Source organism: Panthera pardus, unplaced genomic scaffold, assembly GCF_024362965.1.
Source record: "Panthera pardus isolate Hobbes unplaced genomic scaffold, ASM2436296v1 HiC_scaffold_15, whole genome shotgun sequence".
Classification (NCBI taxonomy): domain Eukaryota; kingdom Metazoa; phylum Chordata; class Mammalia; order Carnivora; family Felidae; genus Panthera; species Panthera pardus.
The window spans coordinates 24,854,116-24,876,482 of NW_026526710.1; the positions used below are offsets into that span (position 1 = coordinate 24,854,116).

Here is a 22,367-nt window from a genome sequence, read left to right on the forward strand (position 1 = left end):
TCAAAAGGTATATAATATTTTTTAGTTCCTTTACAAGGGTTATAAAACTCAAAAGTACACTTTCAAAAACATTGCCCAAAAATGAAAATTACAGACCATTATTATTAAATAGTGATAGAAATACTCTGTATAAAATATTAACAAAGAGACCTCAATACCATATTAATAAATTGATACACAATTATTAAGTGTGATTTATTCCAATGATACAGTTGGGTCACATAGTAAGAAAATCTTTACTTACATACCATCTTATTACATTTAGAGATACGATCATATTGCCCCAATTGGTCTCAAAGAGCCTTTGGCCAAATTTCACACCAAATCCTAATAAGAGCCACATAAACACAAAAACAGATCCATTTATTACATGGTAAAACACACACTCTCACACACTTATGATGTGGTCCTGAGGCCGGCATCCTTGTTCATGGAGTAGCGAGGGGACCAGTTCCACAAGGATCAAGAACTTGCAAAGGGAATCTTCACGTCCATTATTTTGCAACATTATTCCTCACGTGTTAGACAATGTAACTAAAAAGCCAAAATCGATGGTTACTACTTTGCATGGATGGGAAAGGAAAGTGGTCACTCTTGAAGTCCCAGATGGATGTCATGGCCTTAGATAGGGCCGTGCTGTGGCAGCAGTGACAGCAGAGATCTTAGTGAATGATTAGTCACTGTTGGTGACTTACTGGTGACACTTGGTACCAGAGACAGGATGGGTGGAACAAACGCAGCAGAGAAGAGGTCTTGTCCCACGTGAGCGGGTGAAGAGCCCTTTGCAAGGCGTGGGGCAGTGACCCCGGATCTGAAGTGATTATTTCCTCCCACTCAGGCTGCATCCTATACGATGTCAAGCTTCACATTGATGGGGCATCTGTCCCACACCCAGAATAGTGCATATTGCAGAGGTTTCCAGTGGGACCTTGGCTCAAGTGACCAGTTTACTAAGAGACGGATTGTGAGTCTGGTAATGCTGCCCCTGCTCCTTGATGAACTGAGGAGAGAGCATGTCCTGTGTGACCTCAGGGACTGCTTTCCATAAAATCTGGCAAAGGCTCCCTGTATAAAGGACTGAAGGAGACACTCCAGGACATGGTGGACACCACACAGAGCTCTGTTCCCTGAGGTTCCATTGGAGGGATTCTGCCCACAAGCTGCCTTATCCTGTGGGCAGGTCCTGAGAACCCACTTCCTCCTAGGAAATGTGCTCTGTCTATTCCTTGTGTATAAGCCTGAAATTTCCAGACGCCAGAGGGAACAAGGAAGAAGTGGTCCACGTTGGAAGCAATGTGGTGACGCAGCCAGATGCAGGGGCTCACAGGGCAATGGACGCTCTCAGGTGGAGGCAGGTCACATAGCACTGAGGCTCCAGTGTGCCTACTGCCCCCCAGGAAGCTTAGCTGCTGACCCTCACTCTACAGGCCCCTGTTCGCTCTGCTCCCCTGCTGCCCTAAGCACCATGTCCTCTAGCTGCTGTGATCCCCTCTGCACACCAAGCAGAATGTTCATTTGGACAGCAGTCATATTGATGTTGTGACCCATGGGAGCGGAGTACGAAAGGGCCTTTCTGGGTCCCTTATTGGAACCATGACACTCTCACGTTTGGAAAAGTATCTCAGTGAAAGCTTGTGATTTGGTTCAAAATGTCCATCTCTGCCAACAGTATCCCCAGAACTGCTCTGTGTCTCCTGTTCACAGATGCTGCCCGTGGTAAATGTAAGGACAGCGAAGGGGTGTCGCTGGGACACACATATGGGGACACGGCCCGTGTGCATGTGCAGCGTGCAGGGGAGCTGGGACAAAGAGGTCTTTACAGAGCTGCGGTACGTAAGGGGGGAACTGTAGAGTGAGCCAAGGGATGTCCCTGAGAGGAGGAGCCCTGGGTCAGAGGTCAGGGCATGTGTCAAGGCCCGAGAAAGAGGGGTGGCTGTTTGTTGATGACTCTAGTGGACATCCACTGGAGGTCTAAGAGGTAGGCCAACTGACCACCTGAATCCAGGATCTCCAAATGGAATCGAAAGGCAAACCTAGGAAGAGAAATATACCTTCCTTAACCCTGAAATCTGGTTTGACTCGTTGTGCATGCGTGTGAATGTACATATATTCAAGGGCGACAATATATGAATACTTCACGTAAAACATCTATCCTTGTCTTTCATAGTCAGTCAGGTGATGACCCAACATGCTCCATGACCTTGAGAGTTTAGTTTGTCCTTTGTAGCACTAAGTGTCTGCAGCTTACTGCTACGTCCTTGGTGCTCAGGAAATGGTTTTGAATTAAAAAGAATACATCAGTGAATTAACAAAGGAAAAAATACCAGTCTCCACATTCTTTACCTTATGGCTAAAACTGGCATCGGGTCTTTCTTTTGGGCCATCATCATCCATTCAAATTGTGAACCACAGACACGGGTGTCATCTTGGACACATCCTTCGACCTCACACACAGCCTCCACGTAATTCCTAAACCCAGCGTTTTCCAAACCAAAAGCCATGTTACAATGTACACAGCGCCCAAAGCAATCTATAGACTCCATGCAATTCCCATGAAAATTCCAGAGACAGTTTTCACAGAAATGGAAAAAATCTCCTGACTTTTATACACAACCAGAAAGACCCCAAATTGCCAAACAATATTGAGAGAGTAGAACAAAGCTCGAGGGACCAGACTTCCTGCTTTTGAGTTATATTACAAAGCTATAGTAATGAAAACCAGCAGGGCATTGGCCTAGAAAGAAACACATGGATTGATGCGACAGAATAAAAAGAGCAGAAGAATAAAAAAAGACCCCTCTTCCCCAGTTTTCTAGTAGTCACCTCCCTGACTGTGGTCCCGCTCAAGATTCTTCCTGCAAACGTTTTTGTTCTGTGCGATGGCCCAGACGTCTGTGCCTGGCCTCAGGCCTGGGGAAGGGTGCCATGGGGTTGGAGGGAGAAAGGTGATGTAAGGGAGTGAGTCAGAGCTGAGCACTCCCGGGGCCCCTGAGCCCAGGTGAGGGAGAGTCACACTGCAGTGTGGACCGTGTTTGCCTTAGTATATGAGAGCCATTCGAGTATTTTCCTGCTGGCCTGGCCCAGAGCCCAGTCCTCTCAGGGCAGTCTGACCAGCCCACCGTTGACCCCAGTCCTGGTCACCCAGCTGCTCTGACAACATACAGCATCCCTAGAGGACACTCTGACCTTTGCAGACGGATATTTGAGGTTTCAGTGTCCGGAGAAGGAGCATGAGTGCATCCTATCCTGGGTGCTTGGGATGGAGACATTAATTTTCTTCAGGTTACTAACAGCATCCAGTCTGCTTACCATAGGGCTTATTTTACAGTGTTTATGTTCCTGGACATATTAGTGTTCCCTGACATTGGGTTTGCTTGCTGCAGGGCCCTGGCATCACTAACAGTCTCCAATCTGAATTTGTTTTAATGTTTATTTCTTTTTAAGAGAGAGAAGACAGAGAGAGAAAGAGAGAGAGGACAGAGAGAGAAAGAGAGAGGGGGGGTCAAAGAGAGAGAGGGAGAGAGAGCAGGGAGGTACAGAGAGAGAGCGGGAGACGCAGAATCAGAAGCAGGTTCCAGGCTCTGAGTTAGTGGCACAGAGCCCAAGGCAGGACTTCGGCTCACAACCACGACATCATGACCTGAACCGAAGTCTGAAGCTTAACCGACTGAGCCACCCAGGCACCCCTACCAGTCTCCAGTCGAAACCAATTTCAAGGCCTCATATTTCCCAGGATTATTCCCGGTTCATATGTGATAAAAAGTCCATGGGGGTTATCCTTGAACTTTGAATACTTTTTGCTGTTGCTGCTGTATTATGAGAATCTCCTGTTATATCCCATCACCTCTATGGTACAGGCTCTGGAGCCTTTGAAGTCTCCGTTTGTCAAAAGACTACCTGGTCTCCGCAGAGAAGTATCCACTGTACTTAATTCCCAATTTGGGTTTTGACCGGGCCTTTATACTTAGTCTGGAATTTAGTTTTCTTCTCTGGTATACTTACGACTCATTTGCCTCTCTAATAGTTCAGTTTTGTAAGTGTTTTCAGGATGACCATGATGTAAACCACTATACAGTACAAGGGAATCGATCTTCTTAGAAATTCGTTCTCTGCTCATCCATTAAGGGACATTCAGGGAAGGGAATCCCACTCACATTCAACCCTATTATATTTATTTGGTAAATGTTCCATTGGTTAAGAGTGAAAAGACAACAAAATGTCTAGATTTTTTCTGGTGATACCAGGGTTCTCTAGACAATGTAGGATGGGTTCATAGGCCTTTTCTCCAAAATAGTGAGATTCCTTTCAGCAGCATTCCAGACCGAGTCAGAGGAAAAACAAAGACAGAGAAAGCTTAGAACAGATGCAGTTACACTCTACTGGTCTCACCCTGGTAATTACATCTGCAACAGTCTCATTTCCAAATAGAGTCTCATCCTGAAATATGGGAGTTTTTAGAACCATTAATCACATGAATTGTTGGAGACACAGTTCAACGTGTAACAATTAATATCCACAGTTTATTCAGGTTTTCTTAGTTTTTACCTAGTGTCCTTTTTCTGTAGTAAGATCCAGTTAAGATTCTTTGCGACATTGAGTTGTGAATTGTCCTTAAGCTTTTCTTACTGTGACACTTCTCCAGACTGTCCCTCTTGTTGGTGCCTTTTTCTATACTTACTGAGTGGGGGTTATGCCTGACGTCATTCAAGCCAAGGGTTTACACCTGTTCCATGAAATCTCTGCACGGGAACGTGTCTCATCTGATTCCATTTATTTATACCATCAGTTAACAATATAGACGGCAGATACATGTGTAGACACTGAGTTACAACCCAATCCTTTTATGTTCCTGTGGTTGAAATCTTTCTAGTTTTGCCTCATGGGGGCCCTTTAAGTTGGCTCGTGAGCTCCTAGACACAACCTGTCCTTGTGTGTGTGCTCACATGGGTATGTGTGGTGGTTGTGCGCTGATTTGCTTGCGTTTGTTTTGGAGACAATGCCAGACAATGACAGAGTGTCATTGAAGGGCCATTAGTATCATATAGAATAATTCTGTGGCTCAGAATGTTTTCCTCTGTTCACATGACTACTTCTTTTTCAGCGTTTAGCACCCCCACGACCTACAGATGTTTGCAGAGTTTTGCTTCTTCCAATGTTTGATATAATTATCAAATTATTTATAAAAGTGGCACCTCCTGGGTGTCCTCTTAGTTGGTTCCTGGTTTGGGTGATTATTTTAAACCTAGAATAAATATCCATGTGCCATGTTTAGGGTGCTTTCAGGCTTTTGTGATTAGCAATCAGTTGTTATAAACATTGAAGTGCAGGGTTTTTCCTATGTACAAAGGTTTTGAAACTTATCTTCATAATTTTACAATTTTAAATTGGCATTTTTTCACAAATAATAGATAAGAAGAAAAGACTAGCCACTGCCATGGAGATAATAGTACCAGATGCAAATAAGGCTGACTTATTCTTCAGGGACCACATGGGTACAGTTCAGAGAAAAAATAAAAATGTGTCATTTATTTTTATATCAGAAGGAAAAATTGATATGATATGGCCTAGAAGTAAAATACCTCAGCTGATAAAACAAGAGATTTGTCTTCCATCAAGACTCTGTGTCGGAAGGGTTTTCTGAGAGTGACTTTGAGGACAGAAAGGACAGGAGGAACCTCACTCACGGGAGGTGCCCTTGCATGGACCTGTGTCCAAGTCATCAGTCACGGAATGAGCAGAATCACAGGCTAAGCTGAGGAGGCAACTGCTGATGTGTTTCCCTCTTTACAGATGAGTAACTAGGTTTTTGTCTCACTTCCCCACAGGCCTGGACCACTGTGTAAGCACTGCCACTGCTGTACCACGATGAGCAGTAATAATCAGCCTCGTCCTCGGCCTGGAGCCCAGTGATGGTCAGGGTGCCTGTGCTGCCAGACTTGGAGCCAGAGAATCGATCAGGGACCCCTGAGGGTCGGTTGCTATTATCATAGATGATGGTTTTGGGGGCCATTCCTGGGATTTGTTGGTACCAGTACACGTAACTACCAACTCCAGTGCAGGAGATAGTGACCCTCTGGCCCAGGGCTCCAGACACTGAGGATGGTTGAGTCAGCCCTGACTGAGCCCAAATCCCTGGGAAGAGAAACAACAGAGTGGATATTCTTGGAGTCTAGAGACAAGTGGAGGAATCAGGCCCACACCTGTGCTTCCAGAACCCCTTCCCGTGTCCCCACATCAAGTCACCTGTGCAGTGAGCGAGCAGGGTGAGGAGGAGAGGTGACCAGGCCATGGTGGAGGTCAGCACTGATCCTGCCTTCTGTTGCCTCACAGCTGAGCAGAGCTTCCCTTCACCTCTCCCTTCACCTCTTCATCTGTTGAGAGGGGGAGGGCCCAACCATGCAAATGCGACCCCCCTGGTTTTTGACTCCTCACCGACTTCTTTAGGTGCCTCTGTCTGAGGATGTCAGGGGGATGGGCAGGGTAGGGGCAATTTCAGGGCAGCGGGTGGGGAGGTCACAGATGTGAGGCCTGAGCAGAGGGCACAGGCAGTGGCAGGTGGCAGTTCTCATCTCTGATCTACCGTGACCCCTCAGAAACAGGCCTTGAGTGCCCCTTAGTGTCCAGACACAGACATGCCATTGTATGACATGAGCAGAGCCCATCAGAGACCACTTCTGCCTCCCCACTGCTCTAGCCACTCTCCTCTAAGTGGTAGACCAGGTCTCCCCACGTGGCCCCCCCATCACCTCAGGGCAGACTCTCTGTTCTACTCAGACTCCTGGGGGTGAGCCTGTCCATGGCTCCCTTGATTGTTCATGGATCAGGACTGAAGAGTTGTCTCTACACACATTCCTCTAACAGTAAATGTGTACCAATAGGGGAAGGAGTTAACTGGATATGACAGTGGAGGCAGGGGTTCAGGCACCCATCCCAATGCAGGAAGCAGCAGAGAGCAGAGGGCAGCTCCCATGGGGAACTTTGGCAGATGGGACCTGACCCTGATGAGATTATTCTTTACATGTGCTTCTTACCCAGATGGAGTGTGTTGATTCACACTCTATCACGGCATCTATGTCAATGTGCTCTTTGTCAGACGTCTGAGTCATTCCAGTTTTCTCTCCCAAAGTGCATCAGGAAATATCAGTGAAATCCTAAGGATCCCATTTGGGGCATCTGCTCTAGGATTCAAGTATATTCTTTCTGAAACCCTTCCCAAATCCATGGTAGCTCTGTTCCGCAGACCTCGCAAAGGACCGTTTTCAACCTATGTCTTCCCTGGTGGTCAAGAGGAACTTGAATGACTTTCTGGTCTTTTTATTCTATGGCATCAACCTATGTGTCTCTTGAGAACAATACCACGTTGGTTTTCATGACTACAGCTTTGTAATATAATTTGAAAGTACAAAAAATGGTGTCTCAAGGTTTGTTCCTTCTCAAGATTGTTTTGGCTATTTGGGGTCTTTTCTGGTTCTATACAAAATTTGTGTTTTTTTTTTTTATATCTGTGCAAAACGTCATTGGATTTTTTATGGGGATTGCATTGAATTTATATAGTGCTTTGGGTAGTGTGCACATTTTAGCATTATATTCATTGTGGAGATCCCAGGATTTAGGAATTACCTGGAGGCTGTGTGTGAGGTGTAAGGGTTTGTCTAAGATGACCTCCATCTCTGTGCTTAAAAATGTGGATGGATTATGATGATTCAAATGAAAGAAGAGTTACTAGTTTTGGCAATAAGGTAAAGAATGTGGATATGTGTATTTTTTCTTTTTTTATTCACTGATGTATTCTTTTTAATTCAAAAACCTTTCCTGGGCACCAGCTAAATACCAGTAGGCTGCAGACACTCAGTGCCTCAAGGACAAACAAAACTGTCAAGGTCGTGGAGCCTGTTAGGTTTTCATCTGACTCACTATGACAGACAAGGAGGAGATGTTTCATGTGAGGTATTCAATGGGAAGCATTGAATATTTATAGGACTAGCGCACACGGTACTATGTTAACCGAGAGTCGATGACTAGAAGTGTGTGTGTGTATAACTGTATCTTATGTATTATTTATACGTATTTTGTGTTATATATATATATATGTATATATGTATGTATATATGTATATATGTATACATACATATATATATGTATACATATATACATATATATGTATATATGTGTGTATATATATATATATATATATATATATGATATAAATCCCAGGAGATATATCCTAGATGTATTGTCATGAACAGTGCAGAGATGGATTAGATAAACCACTGGGGAAAATAATTGCATGAATATTTACAGTAGGAGTAGAACCTTGTGTGACACAGAGAAGGACTAGAGAGGGATCTGGTGTGAGTAATTATAATACATTGCACACTGAGAAAGGAGGGCTTAGAGCACCAGGATCTTCTGGGTCATGGGATGAGCTCTGTCCTTACAATTCCCAAGCTTCTGCAGGTTCCCAAATGGGCAATCCCGTCTGGATGGGGGCCCCATCTGGTGCAGGTGACCCAGTCACCTCCAGTGTCTTTCCTCAGCCCTGGGGCTCCCTGGCTGCATCTAGGGATGACTGTGTTGTTGACCATCGCCTATGGGTGCTCTTGGGAAAAGGCAACGTGAGAGGCACATGCCCCTTGTTTCTAATTACAGTCTGTCCTTGAAGAATCCCATGTGCATTTTTGTTAACGGACCCTGCCCCATGAAGTGTGAGGATGGGGGCAGGTGCAGAGGATTATGGGGACTGGCTTGCCTGGGTGGGAAGTGACCTGGCATGACAAAGAGATGGGATGTCTCCTCAGGCCTTCCTGATACAGCCTGTGGAGTGGTGAGCCTGCCCTCTGCCCTTCTTATCCCTCAGTGCAGGACACAACTTCCCTGAGGGGGTCCCTCACCTGACGTCCCAACAACACAACTATCTAAGTGGTGGGGGGGGGGGGGGGCACAGAGTGATTCATGCTGAGGAAGCCACAGCTCTGAAGTAAGGACTGAGGTGTGGTGGTGCCTGCCACACAGGAGGTCGCACTTGGGGGATCAGAAGCCCCCGACCCTGTGTAGGGATGGATGGGGTGCCAGGCAGGTTCAAGTCCAGAGGGTCCCTCTCTGCTCAACTCTAGTTCCTTCTCCCAGTCCTAAGTGAGCCTGAACTCTGAGACAGCAGGGGGCGCTGGAGGTCTGTCCCTGTGCGTTGGGGGAGGTGCAGGGATGGCTGGGCTGTGTCTCAGCTGGGCACCCAGTCCTGGAACCCTGCCTTGTACCCTCTGCTCTATGCTCACCGGGGCCCACGATTGGCTCCCCAGCCCCCCCTCCCCCAACTCAGCTGTCACCATATTCAGTGAGTAGGTTTAGGGACCCAGGAGGGGAGTGATTTGCATGAAGGATTCCTCTCTGCTCTCCAAAGTGGGGAGGGGATGAGAGAGGCTTTGTGCAGTTCTCTCACTGGTGGGCTCAGTCAGGGGCACAGCCTGGGCTGTCTCCACCTTGACCTGGACCCCTCTCCTCCTCACCCCCCTTGTTCTCCGCATAGGTGACTGGCTGTGGAAAGCAAGGGGAGTGATTATGGGCTGGGGTGTGCTGGCCTCCTTCTTCCCCTCTTTTGAAGAACAAGCTGGAGGCATTCCCTCAGGACCTGCCTGTCCGTGTCTCCACTGCTCTGTTGCAGGGTCCTGGCACAGTGTGCCCCGACACAGGAGGCCTCCCTGTCAGGGTTGCAGGGGCACAAGGTCACCCTCACCTGTACGGGAATTAGCAACAGTGTTGGAGCAAATTATGTGGGCTGCTTCCAAGAGATTTCTCTCAGCGTTATCACAACTGTGGTGCTCAGAAGAAATGGGCCCTCGGAGATCTCAGCTCGGTTCTCTGGCTCCCACTCTGGGAACAAGGCCTCTAGGACCTTCTCAGCCTGCAGCCTGAGGATGAGCCATATTGTTAGTGCTCAACATGGGGCAGAAGCATCAGTTCTGACATACTGCTGCAGGCCCATGGGGACCTGAGACAGAAAGATGTCTTTGTCACCCCCAGGACTGCCAGTGAGAAACAGACAGGGAGGCCTTGGAGACCCTGGAGGGTCTGAGGGTCTGACTCTGAGCACAGAGGAAATTTAAAGGGTCAGTGACAGTAGTTGCCTCTCATTTGTTTTTTCTTCCTTTCCTGTCTCTTTCTTTCTTTCTTTTTTTCTTTCTTTCTTTCTTTCTTTCTTTCTTTCTTTCTTTCTTTTCTTCTCTCTCTTTCTCCCTCTATCTCTCTCCCTTTCCTCTTTCCTTCCTTCCTCCCTTCCTTTCTTCCTTGGATAAAGAGCTTTATTTGGATTAAATGAGAGCTGGTGAAAGAGAAGGGCCCAAGACTCCAGTGAGATTAGGTTCCAAAAGGGCAGGCAGAGCTTATCAACCCAATGGACTCCATTTCCCAGCAGCTTTCCAGTTAGTAGGGTCAATAAAGGCCTGCTGGGAAATGTATTTGCCAGTAAATCACCAACGTTTGCCAACCATCACTACAATGGTAGAGTTTCTCTTTTCCATAATTAAATCTCCACAACACCTCCCATGACACCACAAATATTACAAAAAATGTTTTAAAAAATCGCATTTGACAGATCTTGTACTCGTCTTGAGTAGTTAGCTCCGAAGTCTCATCATCTTCCAAAAATAGTTCTACTAAACTCATCGGCTGAAACGTCCATCCATGTAGTGAGAAGACAGTCTTTGCTGGCCCATGGTCATTCTAATCCAATTTCCCCAGCCAGTAGGGCTGCATAGCAGAGTAAGGCTCAGATTGGGGGTGAAGGGGGAAGGGACGGGGCTAATTTTCTCCAGTATAAGTTCGCATCTAAAGCTTGGTGGGAGAGCAGAACCAGAAAGGCTTGAGGGAAGGGTCCAGGCCCTGTACTCGGTCTGAAGAGAAGGAGGAGGAGGAGGAGGTGGAGGAGGAATGCTTACCATGCTTGTGTATTTGTATATCTGTAAGAACTTTCTTCATTTTCTTCCATGTTTTCTTTTCCATCTGTTTTCCATGCCAGGTGCCAAGGGATTCACAGGAGGAATGCCAGGAGCAGGTGGTGGGTAGGGAGCAGGTAGGGACCTAGGGGTTGTCCTCCTGGATGCCCTGGTTATGGTGCAGGATGTGGGTGCACTGGGGAAAAGCTGGATTCCCCCGGGGAGCTGCTGCAGGAGATGGAGAGGGGCGTGGAGGGCAGGCAGCGTGGTCAGGTGGTGGATGGCAGGATGGCCACCTTCAGGTACCTGACGTCAGTAGATCTGGATTTGGACCTGGCTGCTTGGCATTGGGATTCCACATGTTCAGGTGTTTCCTCCAGCCTTTAAACACACCACCACCCGGGCTTGACTCACCCTGCCTCTCACCTCAAGTTCTTTTTCCTAAAAATAAAACAAATCTAGTGAGATAATTTGCATGTCACCGAGTTCACTCATTCAAGTATACAACCCAGCAGTCTGTAGTATATTTACGGAGTTGTGCAAACATCATCATGATCGAATCGACAACATTTCCATCACCTGCGGAAAAAGCGCTGACCCACTAGCAGTCATGCCATTGCCCCTCTCTGCACTCACCCCTTTGTCACCACCGGTTCCTTCCTGTCTGCAGTGACTTCCCTCTTGCACACATTTCACAGGTGCTGAATCACAGAACAGGTGCCACTGTAAGCACTTCACTCACTGGCATTAAGAATGTGTGCATTGTTGCGGGAACATCAACACCACCATCTGTAAATATATGGATTGCTTCACTTGGTTGCTTGTCACTCTTGTGCAGCGACCATGCCGATCTATCTGTATGGTTCCAGTTTTAATGGCATCGGCTGTCAAAACAGTAATCACTTACTTTTCCTTAGTGGTTTATACAATAATTAAGGATTTCATTCTTTTTCAATTTTTATCTTCCAATATCAATTCACCCCTTCCATGATTTATGTTATATATTTGTACATACTTCTTTTTGTTCAACAATTTAGCCAGTAGTTGCTGTATTCTGTTATGAAAAATAATACTGTGTGTTATGAGACTGTTTTTCTGGTTTTGGTGTCATGCATTTTTGCTTTACCCTTGGAGAGGATGCAGGCTGTGTCTCCTTTCCCTGGTTCCTATTCCCTCGTGCCTGGTGGATGCCAAATGTTCTTGCCCCTCATTTCCCTTGACTGAGGTGTTTCCAGAGTCCCTTCCTGACTTTCTCACCCCCTGTGCCCACAGCTCTGCAACTGAGACCTCCTGTCTCCCTCTTGCTCTTCCTGGATGCATGTCCCGTGGTCAGGGCTCAGGTCTCCCCACATGCCGGCCTGTGTCTTCACATTCAAGGGACTTTCTCCTCTCATGCTGGTTCAGGCCACTAGTCGCCTTCCCTTTCTGTCTCCTACAGCTTTTTCTGGAACTCACTTTTCTTCCCACTGATGCTCCTGACTTGTAGTGTGAGCACGGGAGTGAAGCCGCCAGGGTTTCCAGTCTGAGCGCTTATTTATTTGCTGATTTTCACTTCCGGGTTGTGCGAAGTTGCCACTCGGTCCATCTCATGCTTTACGGAAGGTGTGAATTTTGTGTAGTTTCCTCTGTCTTCTTAATTGTTGGTGTGTTTTTAACAGCTGTCATGGGTATTTCCAATTTCTTTGTTGGATATTACCTGAGCACCAGAATTTTCCATATTTTTAATATAAAAAATAATAACAAAAGAATACCTCCTAAAATGGTTGATGCAGATGTAAAAAATAAATTATTTTATTTCATACTTTATCTAATATCTAACATTGACATAAAAGGAAAAGTTATCAGAGCTAAGTGCTATGACCAATACACTTCATATTTCTCTTCAACTTCTTACGAATACAAAAAGAATGTAACTAAAAACAGCAGTAAAGTGTAATAAGAAAGAATAAGGTTTTTATTTGAGAAATGAAATATGTTATATAAAAGGCTCAGGGCATTTAAATTTAAAAATATTTTACTGAAAAAAACAATTCAGTAAAATCATCAGAAGTATGTAAAATAAAACGTATTACTTTAATAAAATTTTAAATAAGAGTTTTACTTTTTTAAATCCCTCATTTTTTTTTACTCACGTCTTTAATTATTTAAGCAATTACTGTTCACATTTGGACTTCTTTTAAGTTAATTCTTCTGTTCTCTTTTTTATGTGTACTATTTTTTTCTATATTCATTTAGTTTTTCATAAGTTAAAAATAATGAAAATAGTCCTAATAAGATTACCAAAAAAAGTTAAAGTGCTGAATAAACATGTTGAGATGTGTGCAATTTGTATTTTAAAGGAAATTGTAAAATTCCCTGAAGTATATGAAAGCACATTTGAAAAAACTGGCGAATGTTTACTTTTGTCTTCAATAAGAAAACTAACCATAAACATGTTAACCTTTTTAGCTGGTGATCTCATTTCTATCTTCTATGTTTTACTTTGGAGTCTGGATAGAAGATACTTTCTAACTTCAAGGAAGTTGAGGGCAATCTGACTATGTATTGAAGACAGAGCAAGACATACCAATGAGTTATGGAGAGAATGTGGCAAGTGAAGGGTCATGGGGCGTGTGAACTAGGGACACCCCGGAGGGAGTTTCATAAATCCATAGTGGGAGCCGTCAGCATGGCGTGTGCACCTGCAGCCACAGTCAGCTGGCAGATTTAGGGGGAGAAGAAGCATCCTGGTGGATTCCGTGGGCGTGGGGAGGGGGCTAGTGAGGTGAGGAGACTAATCCTTGGTGGGTGATGAGGGATGGAGTATGGGGATAATGGTGACCCATGACTTGATGTAAGTGAGGAGGGACAAGGGGTGTAAGGAAGTGAAGAAATCAGCAGGGAAAGGAAAAGAGAAAATGCAGTTTCTTTCCTATTCCAAAAACCCTCCCACTCACCTTCACCCTGGACAGGAGGGGGTGCTATCTCTCCCCCCCTGCCTCCTGCCTGGTCACCTTGACACCTTGGTTGTCATAATTGTCACAAAAAATTGGTTGTGATAAAAGTTGATCTGTTAAAAACTAGATGACAGCAGGGCTCCCTCAGCCTCTCAGGAGGTGTGATTCTCTTCCAGAGACTTCCTGCAAACTTCAAAATATAGAATCATTTTTCTTATGCCCCAGAATCTGTTTCCCAAGAACTATCTGGACAGTAGATCCTCCAGAGAAACATTCTCCTCTTGTCGCTTATGTTCTAGGCTTTAGCCTTTTCCACTGAAAGTCATCACAGTGGACACCTGGGGACACAGGGGACTGTGGGATGGCTGTGGTGTGGGGGCAGGAGGGCTCTCCTGGAACAAGGCCAATGACCAAGCATCCCAGGTTGAGTCTCTGTCCCCGTGGGCAGCACAGTCCCCAACCATCTCTGGGCTCCAATCTGCAGCTGATACTGTTTGGTACATTGATTCTGGGAAAGCAGTCTCAGTGCTGCTCTCACAAGGCCAAGGCCCGTAAGAATGTGACATATAATCTCCCTCTGCTCTCAGGGCTGGGCTGTCACTCCCTTAGTGACACCCTCAGGCAGGGAGGGGGAACCTTTACAGTGAACTTTTTTATTCCAACCCAGAGCTACAAGGCTTGTGACCTCAGGGACACAGTCCCCCTTATCTCCACCTCTCTACCACTCATATGTGAGTTCTTTGATGGGAACTTCCGGGTCCAGGTGACCTTGGTAATATCATCTTGTGCAAAGTGTCTGGTAATGTTTTTGACTTATTTTCTATTCAGGTTGTTTGTTTTCCTGTACCTTGTTTGTTTGAAAAGTTCATTGTATGGTTCCTTCCTTCCTTCCTTCCTTCCTTCCTTCCTTCCTCCCTCCCTCCCATCTATCCTTCCTCATTTCCTTCATTCCTTCCTTCCTTCCTTCCTTCCTTCCTTCCTTCCTTCCTTCATTCCTTCCTCCCTTCTTCCCTACTTCCTTCCATCCTTTTTTCTTTCTTTCCTTTCTCATACACATTTATTTGTGCATTTATTTTGCACTGCTCAACTGAACAGAAGTTTGACAATTGATCTGAAATAAATTCTGTTTCTGGTTTATTGGTTTTCACTATTAGATTTAATTTTTGTCATTACTCTGAAGAAATGGTACACATCTTCTCTTATAGTGTAGACACTGAGTATCAGATTTTCCAGTCAGTCAGCTCATACTACATATGAGTCATGGGCCGGGTGCTCTCCATCTGCTACAATGCTCCTGAACCCTCTGTGATCTTCTCTCATAGTCATTGCCTTTGAAGTTGGCCAAATATGCCAGTGCTTCTAATAACTTGGGGAAAAGGAAAGAAACTTTGCTCTGGAGCGACTACCAGCATTGGTAGAAAAAGTCCTTGTGAGGATTCCATCTGGAGGCCTGAGGAACACATGCCCTGAGCCCACACATGCCGGAAACCAGCTGCCAAATGGGAGATTTTGTTCAGATACAAGGGATTCAGGACAGAACCAAGGTGTTCAGGTCTCATTCCTCCCGTCTACTTGTCACCTCTACAGATATTCCACATAATCTGGCAGTGAGTTGGCTTCTGGCAGGTGCCTTGGGTGATTAACAATCTAGGATTATCTAAAAACAGACATTAAGCATGTAATGACCCAGACTGACCTATAAGTTCACCCATCATTACAGCTGGCATGGGTTTCCCTTACAGATTCTCTTACATGTTACTGTTGTGCCAAATGTGTTGCAGCTGTTGTTTTGTGAGGGTCTCCTGATAGGTTCCCTCAATCCCAGGGGACAGGCCCTGGCCTCTAACATCGGTCTGTACATGAAAATACAATACTGGTGGGGAAAGTATTTTCTGCCCTTGCACCCTACTCTGGGTTTTAATGTACTTATTGGTATTTTCTTGGCAATTCGTAGTTTTCTTCTGATGCAGTGATGTATCTATTACCTTTAAGCCTATTTTAAAATTGCTCTGCACATTAGGACTGATATAAAAAGAACACTGTATATAAATAAAGTGTATCAATGGACCCTTGCCTTTATTACAGATTCTTCTTCCACTGCTGGATAAGGACCCCCATGGCCTGTTATCTCCAACAACCTGGGCCCCGATTCACTGTACTGGGAAATACCCTGCTTGCTTTTTTTCATTTCCTTAGACTCCCTGTTCCTCCTCACTTACTTTAAAATCACGGATCATCCTTATCATCATAATGTATTCTTTGTAACCACCGACATTAGTCTTGCCTGCCTCGCTAACAGCCCCCACAGAACCCGCTATGCCACTTCCTCCCCAGCTGCCTGTGGCTGCAGGTGCACGTGGCCGTGCTGACTGTTCTCGCTCTGAATTTATGAGACTCCCTCTAGGGAGACCCTAGCTCAGCCACTCTGTGATCCTCCATTTCTCCCATCCCTCTCTGTAATCCATTGTTACGTCTTTCCCCGTCCACAGTACATAGTCAGACTTTTCTCAATTTCCTTGAAGTTAGAATGTATCTCCCATCCAGACCCCAAATTGGAAACAGAAGCTAGAAGATAGTTGCAGGAGCTCACCTGTGAACTGGTACAATGCTTATATTTTGTTTTCTTCTTAAAGACAACAACAATATGTTCACCACTTTTTTCAAACGTGCTTTCACATTCTTCAGGGAGTTTTACAATTCCCCGTAATATACAGATAGCACACATCTCAGGATATTTGCTCTTACTGTAATAGCGCTCCCACTGGTCTTTTTTTAAGATTTAAAAACAATTTTTTACATTTATTTTCAGAGGCAGGGGAGGGGCAGAGAGAGGGAGAGAGAGAATCCCAAGCAGGCTCCACCCTGTCAGAACAGAGCCCAATGTGAAAACCATGAGATCACAAACCATGAGATCATGACCCGAGCCGAAATAAAGAGCCAGACGCTTAACCGAGCCACCCATGCACCCCAGCACTCCCACTATTCTTAAAATAAAACTTGCTTCAAGCTTATGCATTCTTCATTTGCTGACCAAAGTTTTTTGGCCTATAGCAGAACTATCCTACTTTCCTTCAGATTTGCAGACCACTGGCCTGAGGAGTGAAGGACCAAACGCTCCCAGAGGATAAGTCAAACAGCAGATGTCAGTAAGTGTATGCAAAGTCATGTCTTCATATGGTTTATGGTCTGGGCACCTGCTTCTCCTGCACAGAGCCCCTACCATTTTGACACCTTCCCGTGGTGAACCCTCTGGCTTCACCTGGACAAGAAAGATGGGTTTTGAGACATCTGTCCATAGTCTTCCCAGGTTGCCGGCTTCCTTTCTCACCATCACTCGTCTCTCCAGCACTGATTTTTCAGTGACTATAGCAGAACCTGACTTTGGAACTGGTTCTTTGTCCAGTAACATTAGCACTTTTATTTTGTTCGTAATAACATTAAAATCATTTTCATTATTATTTTTTTGAGAGAGAGGAATGGAGAGAGAGAGAGAGCGACTGCAGGGGAGGGGCAGAGGGAGAAGGAGAGGGAGCATCTCAAGCAGGCTCCATGCCTGGCAACAGGCTGACCTGGGGCTCGATCTCATGACCGTGATCCTAACCTAAGATGAAATAAGCAGTCAGTCACTTAACAGATGAGTGACCCAGGCATCCCTTCATTATTTTTTTAAAAGTGTTAATGTTTATTGGGGCACCTGGGTGGCTCAGTCGGTTGAGCGTCCGACCTCGGCTCAGGTCATGATCTCATGTTCTGTGAGTTCGAGCCCCGTGTCGGGCTCTGTGCTGACAGCTCAGAGCCTGGAGCCTGCTTTGGATTCTGTGTCTCCCTCTCTCTCTGCCCCTCGCCTGCTCATTCTCTCTCTCTCTCTCTCTCTCTCTCTCTCTCTCTCTGTCTGTCTGTCAAAAACAAATAAACATTAAAAAAATTTTTAAAAAGGTTTTAATGTTTATTTATTTGAGAGAGAGAGACAAACAGATACAGACACAAAGAGACAGAGTGCAAGTGGGGGAGGGGCATAGAGAGGTAGACACAGAATCTGAAACAGGCTCCAGGCTCTGAGCTGTCAGCACAGAGCCCAAGGCAAGGGTTCAAACTTGGGAATGATGAGATCATGACCTGAGCCAAAGTCGAATGTTTAATAACTGACTGAGCCACCTAGGCGCCCCATCCCTTCATTATTTTTAACTTATGAAAAAGTATCATTATTTAAAGATTATTGAAATAATTAATAGAAACTTTAATTTATATTTCTGATGACTTCACTGAATTTTCTTATCAGTGCAATATTTTTAATCTAAATACCTTGAGCTTTCTATAAGCAGAAAGTTTGGAGGTCCCTAGAACAAAACCAAAACAAAAGAAATATAAAGACAGAAAAAGAGGAGACAGCTTTCCTGACCCAAAAGCAATAATTTCAGCCCCCAGCTGTTTTTTGGAATCCATACCCTGCAGGCTCTACTTGCCCAGTACACATCTTGCAGAACCTTCTAGGAAGCGTTGGAACAAATAAATACAACAACCTGGTCATAGAAGATTTTAAGGAAACAAAGGGAATGCGAAAACTAAGTGTCTACGAGGTCAGGAAACAGTCTGACCACATCAGAGACAAAAACTCAGTGGTGTAACACCCAGTGTTGTTTCAAAAGTAAAGCTGACCTAAAGCACATTCTTGAGTTGTTTTTGCAGGGTTCAAACCGCGCCCCAAAGGGTTAATGAGGTTAGAACTGTCCCCAGCAGGACCTGCACTGACACCCCTTCTTTTTTCACAGGAAAGTCAACCTTCTGTTTCAGAGGCAAACAGCAGGACGGGCTTGGCAGCCTAGACCAGTTACATCCTCCACCAACTCCACCTGCTCAGATGGACCCCGGCATGTCCTCCAGGGACCTCCGCCTCAGGATGATGTTCAATCTCCGCTCTCGGAGGAGCACAAGCTTCAGCTAACACCTCACAGGATACACACACAGGCCCGTGCTCTCAGGACCCCTGCACAACCTGGTGCCACCTTACGTGGGATGACAAAACTCCCTCTTCTGGGTCTCCATCCTAACCCTGAATCAAAGGAACCCACTCCCCTCCACTCAGGGAGTCACAGCTTTGGAAGTTACTCCCCTGATCTCCTTATTGGCTGCAGATCAAGATTCCTTTGTGTGACGTCTAGTGCAGCCTCTCCCCCTGTGACTCACCAAGGAGTGAACTCATGGTGGTTCTGTGACACTTGGACCTGATACATTTCATCCCTTAACAAGAAAACCTGGCTTATTCTCCCTACTCTACCTGTGGTTTTAGTCACATTTATTGAATGTATTAATAAGAAATTGCCAATACATATAAACTAAATATATTTGATCGTTTTTACTCCTTATATCAATGTTAGAATCCAGTAAAAAATAAAAACAGTAATTAACTTAACAAGTATTCTTTAAAGGAGGTTCCCTTTTGATATGATTTTTTCACATTTAAACAAAATTTCCATGAGAATTTCCGGATAGCTGAGGTGAAATATCCATGACAGCTCTTAAAAACACCTGCATAATTAAGAAGGCAGAAGAAACTACACAAGACTCACACTCTTTTAACACATGAGACAGACCGTGCATCATCTTCACACAACATGGAAGTGAAATAAATGAGGAAGTAAATGCAAATGCAAAAGTAAATGCAGGGACCCTGGTGGCCTTGCTCGCACGCTCACACCACAAGTCATGAGCTTTAGTGGAAAGAGAAGTCAGTTCCAGAAACATCTGTGAAGAGAGAAGGAGAAAGTTAGCAGCGGCCTGAACCACCCTCAGAAGAGAAAGTCCCCTGAGTGTGAAGACACAGGACAGAGTGCGGGGAGACCTGACCCTGACCACAGGATGGGCATTCAGGGCGAGCAGGAGGGAGATAGGAGGTCTCAGATGCACTGTTGTGAGCAGATGGGCAAGAAAGTTGGGAGAGCAGCTCTGGAAACACCTCAGTGATGGGAAAAGAGGGGGAAGGAGACAGTAAGCACCTGCCAGCCATGAGGGATAAGAAAGAAGAGAAAAGAGAAACAGCCCACCTCCCTACCACAAGGAAAGCAAAAATGTATGATACAAAAACTAGAAAAATTGTCTAATAATCACATAATAATTTTCATAACAGAATGGAAGAGTCACTGGCTAAAGTTTTGAACAAAAATGGAATCTTCAAAAGTATACACAGTTTAAAAATGACAAGGGGTAACAGATATTGGAAAATAAAAATTAAAAAAATGAAATCTGTAATTACTTCATAGAGCGCTAAAGAAAAATAAATTATGCTTATTTAGACAGCCTCTTATTAAAATGGGAATCTTCCAGATCAGTTAGCACGGCATCCATACAAGGGTGGTTTGCAAATAAGTGAAGAGGGGTCCATGCCATGGAGGATAGGCACCAGGTTCTGCTTCTGAGCACACAAGTGAGACACCTGCACAAACCTCTCGCTCCCCTCCTGGGACAGCAGAGTGGAACCCTTCATGCAAGTCATTCCATCCCCTGGGGTGCCGGAACTGAATTTGGGGAAAGCTGGATGTGAGTTGGGGCTGGGAGGCCTCTCCTGGGCTGCAGTGAGCACAGAGCAGAGGGCACAACGTAGGGCCCCAGGCCTGGGTTTCGAGCTTAGACCCCCACAGACTATCAGGGAGAATGTGACCTGAGCACAAGGGCAGAGGGCACATACGCCCCTCCACAGCATCTATGTGGGAGGCCTGAGGGGAAAGCCAATCTCTCTCTCAACTCAAGACATTTCCCACTCTTGCAGTTCATTCCCTATAACCCTGTGCCCTGACCTTGTGTGTGTGTATGTATGATTTAAGTATATATATATATATATATATATATATATATATATATTTAAGTATATATATATGTGTGTGTGTGTGTGTGTGGTCATACATATGAAACACAAATTACTTACATGAAATATTAGATACGGATATACATATATACACACTTCTAGCCAACCACTCTCACTTAACATAGAACTGTATGTCCTATTCCTACAAATGCTTACTGTTTCTCTCTGAACTTCACATAAAACATCTGATCACTGTGTTTCATAGTGAGTTAGATGAAAACCCAACAGATGTCCGTGACCTCACAATTCTGTTTGTTCCTTATAGCACAGTATGTGGAGCTTGTTGATACTTAGCTGGTGCTCAGTCAATATTTTTAAATTAAAAAATAAATCAGTGAATAAAAAAAGAAAGAAATATACACATATCACTTTCTTTAACTTATGGCTAAAACATATATCTCCATTTTATTTTGGACCATCATTATCCACCCAGATTCTTACCCCCAGGCATGGGTGTCATCTTAGACACATCCTTATACCTCACTCATAACCTCCAGGTAATTCCTAAATCCGGTGCTTTTCACAGCAAAAGTAACTTTAAAATGTCCATGCTACCCAAATCAATCTATAGATTAAATACAATTTCTATGAAAAGTCCAATGACATTTTTTCACAGAAATAGAAAAAAGTCCCGAAGTTTGTATCGAGTCAGAAAAGCCTCCAGGGGCCAAAGCAATCTTGAGAACGAACTGTTGCAGGGTGTATGGCCAGAGTCACAAAAGATGAGTCCGCAAACGAAGTGCCATTAAGTGAAGGTCCTCATACTCGAGTCGGGATGAGGCCCCAACTCTAGAATGAAGCTTCTTTTTATTAGGATAATTGCTAAAGACTATGTACATAAAGTCAGCTAAGCAAGTGTGTTACTCAACCTAACGGTCTAGCTTTTCAAGGTTGAATTTCCAGTTAACTGGTTTCTGTATCACTAGGAAGGGTCAGATGTGAAGGAGGATCCACCTTGGACACGTTCAGCTATGTAAACATGTCCTAAAGCCTTGCACCTTCTCCAGCCCTTCCCTTTTGAAGTCTTTTCCTCGGAGGCTTCTCTCCTGCATCTCCCACAAAGAACAAAGCTGGAGTCATCATACTTTCTGCTTTCAAATTTTGTAGTCATGAAACCAGTGTGGTACTGGTGTAGAATGAGACACATAGATAGATGCCACAGGAAAAAAAGAGACCAGAAATAAATGCAAGTTCCCCTTGACCACCAGGGAGGATGTAGGCTGAAAACAAGGACTTTGCACGGTCTCTGGAAGAGAGCTAACGTGGATTTTGAAGGGGATTCAGCCAGGAATGTGCGTGAATCATACCGCAGATGCCCCAAATGAGATCCTCAGGTTCTCACTGGTGTTTCCTGACACATTTTGGGAGAGACAGCTGGAAATGCCGGACCCCGTGCAATGGGACACATTGATACTCATGCCATGGTGGGCAGCGTGCATCCACATGGTCAATCTGGGGTAAGAAACGCAGCCCAAAGGACGCTTTCAGCTGGGTCAGGGCACACCTGCCAAGAGCCGCTGCAGGAGCTGCCCTCTTTTCTCTGCTGCTTCCTACGTTGGCACGGGGTCCTGAGCCCTGGTTCCGCTGCCATTCCAGGTTACCCATTCCCCTGCTGGTGCACTGTTACTTTGGGGAATGATGAAA

The 22,367-nt window shown here is 45.1% G+C and overlaps 1 non-coding gene and 2 gene segments (V, D, J or C); all 3 read right to left on the reverse strand.

Annotated features, from left to right (window-relative positions):
• The window catches only part of LOC109261535 (immunoglobulin lambda variable 1-40-like), a 114,619-nt gene that overhangs the window by 64,731 nt on the left and 27,521 nt on the right, over positions 1-22,367 (reverse strand).
• Positions 5,726-6,351, reverse strand: LOC109261594 (immunoglobulin lambda variable 1-40-like). The segment is given in 2 exon segments: positions 5,726-6,132; positions 6,244-6,351. Coding segments are annotated over 2 exon segments (438 nt in total).
• Positions 11,722-11,825, reverse strand: LOC128777138 (U6 spliceosomal RNA). The gene has a single exon (XR_008422337.1). It is a non-coding gene; the product is annotated as a U6 spliceosomal RNA (small nuclear RNA).